This window comes from Pygoscelis adeliae, unplaced genomic scaffold (assembly GCF_000699105.1).
Source record: "Pygoscelis adeliae isolate BGI_AS28 unplaced genomic scaffold, ASM69910v1 Scaffold434, whole genome shotgun sequence".
In the NCBI taxonomy this organism is placed as follows: domain Eukaryota; kingdom Metazoa; phylum Chordata; class Aves; order Sphenisciformes; family Spheniscidae; genus Pygoscelis; species Pygoscelis adeliae.
This window is the reverse complement of record NW_008824660.1, coordinates 166,489-170,440: the sequence shown is the minus strand read 5'-3', so window position 1 is coordinate 170,440 and position 3,952 is coordinate 166,489. Positions and strand designations below refer to the sequence as shown.

The following is a 3,952-nucleotide window of genomic DNA, read 5'->3' as shown; positions in this document are numbered from 1 at the left end:
TTTTTTTAGCTGCATCAACTCGCTGGTCTAAGGGGGTGGCAGGAGGTTGAGGCAGTGGAAAAGCGTAAACCGGCCTCGTTTTTAACAGCTTAACGGAGAATAAAGACAGGCAGCTGCTTTAGCAGGTGCTTTACTAAACCCCCAAACCCCTAAACTAAAGTGAAAAATAGAAATCGAAACGTTTTGCTGGGGTGCGGAAGGATGAAGGGACCTGCCAGGATTTGGCCGGGTACGTTTGCCACTGGGATTTATCCCGGGAAGCCACCGTCACCCCTTGGCCACGGGAAATGGGGAGATTCCCTTTCAAGTCCCTTATTCCTCCCCCCGTCGCTGCCACATCCCCTTTTGCTGGGGGCTATTTATGTAAAAAAGTGTTTGTCTGGTCTTTGGTCATGAATAAATACGTGTATTTATTATAGAAATACATATTTTAAAATATATTAAAAATAAAAATGGGTATAAATAGATTTAAAATTTAAAATGTATTTAAAATGTATTTAAAATAGATTTAAAATGTATTCAAAATGTATTTAAAATAGATTTAAAATAGATTTAAATAGGTTAAAATAGATTAAAATATCAAAATAGATTAAAGTATATCAAAATAGATTAAAATACCCATTAAAAAATAAACCCCAGGTGTATTAAGAAGGGGGGAAACCCCTCTTCTACCTCCAGAAGCGGAGGTGGGAGGCGCAGGGAGTCCCTCAGCCCGAATCCCAGCGAGCTCCGGAGCAAAGCCCCTGCGCCTGACACCCGTCCGGTACACCGGCGTCCCGGATGCCGCCGAGGGGGAGGAATCCCCCCGCCGGGGGGGCGGGCCCCCCCCCCCCGCCCCGGGAGGGAGCTCTGCCGCTCGTCAGAAAGATCGTTAAGGGCTTCCATAAAAACCGCTGGCGTCAGGTCGAAAGGACCCACTCGCAGCTCTTCGTAAAGAGATGAACTGGGATGAAAATGCTGGCGTTTAGAGGGGCTACAGGAATGAGCGGCCTCGCGTCGGCGCCGCTCCGGCAGGCTTTGATACGCGCCTTGACGTCTCATTAGAGAAGCCGTGGCTCTTCAATAAAAACCCCCTTTTTCAGCGGACAAGGGCATCGAGCGCCTGAATACCCGCACTCGTCTTTTTTCCTACCCGTCTCTCCCTCACGACTGGGAAAGCATCGCCGGAATAAGGAGAAAAAACAGGGTTTAAGGCTAAAAGGTACCTTGAGGTTTCCTCTTCTTCCGTAAACACGACGTTACGTATCTCTCCAGCTCCCGTAAGGTGGATGGTTTTAACGTCTCAAAGTCAATCTCGATCTCATCGGGATTGGAGTTTTTGAGGGAGGGTTCTCTCGACTGGATGATATGGACAACTCGGCCCAGCTTCTCACCGGGGAGTTTATTAATGTCCAGGCTCAGCTGCCGCTTCTCCTCATAGGACATGGGTTTACACTTCTCCTCCTCCTCAGACTCGTAGGCTGGAGGGGGCTTGCTGTTCTTCACCGTCACAGGCTCCTTCTTACTACTTAAGAACAATTAGGAAATGTTATTACAGAACACACCGTAACGCCGAAAAGCAGCCGCTCGGGTCTAACCTCTTCCGCGTAACCACTAAATCGCTCTGTTTTCACTCTCCCTCCTGGAAATGAGCATCTTTTTCTGTTGTAGCTCGAGCTTGAAGCTCAGCCACGAGGCTGGGACTTAGAAGGCTGAGCTCAACCTGCTCTCAGACAAGAAGGCTGAGCTCAACCTGCTGCTAGACAAGAAGACTGGGCTCAAGCTGCTGTTAAACAAGAAAGCTGAGCTCAACCTGCTCTTAGACAAGAAGGCTGAGCTCAACCCGCTGTTACACAAGAAGGCTGAGCTCAACCTGCTGCTAGACAAGAAGACTGGGCTCAAGCTGCTGTTAAGACAAGAAAGGCTGAGCTCAATCTGCTGTTAGACAAGAAGCTGAGCTCAATCTGCTGTTAGACAAGAAAGGCTGAGCTCAACCTGCTCTCAGACAATAAGGCTGAGCTCAACCTGCTCTTAGACAAGAAGGCTGAGCTCAACCTGCTCTCAGACAATAAGGCTGAGCTCAATCCGCTGTTAAGACAAGAAAGGCTGAGCTCAACCTGCTGTTAGAAACCCAAGGCTGAGCTCAACCTGCTGTCAGATGCCCAAGGCTGAGCTACCCGTCCCAACGCTCGCTCTCCCAAAGAGATGAGCGGCTCCAGGAGGTAATTCAGAAAAGCAGGAGCGGCTCCGGAGCAGAATTCCTCAACGTCTGCACTTGGATGGACCAAGGCTCAACCGATGCTGCCCGTTTCTCGCCAGGAAAGGCAGGAGGTTGGGCTGTGTCAGGGCCTGACGCCCCATACGGAGAAGTAAAACCCAGCATCCGTAAAAAAAAATGTTCGTTAAGAAGGGGAAAAAAAAAACCCCCAGCTACGGGGACTCCTCGACGTCACCGTCGGGGTTATCTACGCTTCGGGCACTTCAAAACCGACGGAGGTAGATTTGTAGGTATTTATCCCACCGTTTACAGCAGATTCGGTGCTAACGCAGTTAATAAATGAAGCCTGGGTAGAAAATCACCCCAGAATTAGCAAAGGATGCGGTTAATGGTGTCACCGACGGTCCGTTTCCCTAAAATAATCCGCTGCCCTGCCCGCCGGGGTTTATTCAAAGTCTGAACACACTAAACGCTGCGGTGAGGCCCGGGGACGGAGACGAGCTCCAAGATCTCGCTCGTTATTTCCTTCTTTCTTGATTTCATCTCATTACAGCTAAATATGCCAAACAACTCCTTTTCGCCTCGGGTTAAATGCCAAGATCCTGCCTCCCCTTCGAGCCGGCAGCTGACAAGCGGCAGAGACTCGGCTCTCGGCATCTTACCTCTGAATTTAAAACCTACAGCTTCCCCCCCCCAAAAAAAAAAAGGGAGAGGGAGGAAAAGTGAGAGGCTTCCAGGGTTTGAGATCCAACAGAGCGACTCCACGCGATTCCCCCCCCCCCCTTCTCAGCCCGTTCGCTGCAGCCCCACAGAAAAGCAGCAGCCCCGAAAAACGAAGCTGAACGCACGGTTGGGCCTTGACCCCCAGCAACGCCTACGGAGGCGTCACTCGTCAAGAATCCTGCGCGTAATTAGGTTAATTAGCAGAGAGCGCTGGGCGGTAAAACGTAAGGCTGACGTGCCGGAAGAGGGACGGGGCTGACCTGGAGGTACTGCTGTTGCTGTTGCTTTTCTTGGGCTTCTTGGACGGTGGTTCCTTGGCTTTGCTTTTCTTGGTGTCCTCCAGCTCCTCCTTCTTTTTGTGCTTCTCTTTCTTCTTCTCCTTCTTGTCCTTCTCTTTCTTCTTTGGTTTGTTCTGCTGTGGCTGGGACAGGGCTGCAAGCTGTTCATGCACTGCTTTAAGCTGAGAGGCAGACACACACACACACACGAGATCAAGATACTTTGGCCCAGCACCTCCTCCTCGTCCATGTTAATTAACTTCTTCCTCTACCGCCTAACGCTTTCTTATCTTTCACTGTTAAGGAAGTCGGTTCCCTCCGGCTTCTCATCACACCGTGGTTTCGCTATGTTAAAAGTGTTGACCGCTGCAAGGGGAAGGAGACAACCTCTTCATGGGTGTTCCTCCCCGCTCAGGCAGAAGTGGGCTGCTCGCTTCGTCAGCGCTAGCGATGCTTTAATCACCAGCCCTAACGATGCCGTGAATGGGGAGGACGCGAGAGATAAGGCTGCGGGTTGGAGCCCTGCTCCTTACACCTCACGGGCTTCCTCCACGCTGGGCAAAACCTTGCTCCAGCCCACGAGTTCGGGCAGCCCAGGAGTGTCCCTGCCTGCCCAGGAGCGTCCCTGCCTGCCCAGGAGTGTCCCTGCCTGCTCAGGAGTGTCCTGCCTGTCTGCCCAGGAGCGTCCCTGCCTGCTCTGGAGCATCCTGCCCGCTCAGGAGTGTCCTGCCTGCTCAGGAGTGTCCCTGCCCGC

At 51.5% G+C, this 3,952-nt stretch overlaps 1 protein-coding gene across 5 annotated transcripts in view; it reads right to left on the bottom strand.

The window, feature by feature from the left end:
• BRD4 (bromodomain containing 4) overlaps positions 1–3,952 on the bottom strand; it is a 52,810-nt gene that overhangs the window by 14,603 nt on the left and 34,255 nt on the right. For 3 of the 5 annotated variants that reach the window (XM_009322787.1, XM_009322789.1, XM_009322790.1), the window contains 2 exons: positions 3,181–3,380; positions 1,206–1,507 (listed from right to left, as the gene is read on the bottom strand). In XM_009322787.1, coding sequence (XP_009321062.1) covers positions 1,206–1,507; positions 3,181–3,380 — 502 coding nt within the window. The remainder of the gene's footprint in view (positions 1–1,205; positions 1,508–3,180; positions 3,381–3,952) is intronic. The other 2 variants (XM_009322788.1, XM_009322791.1) reach the window with 1 other exon arrangement.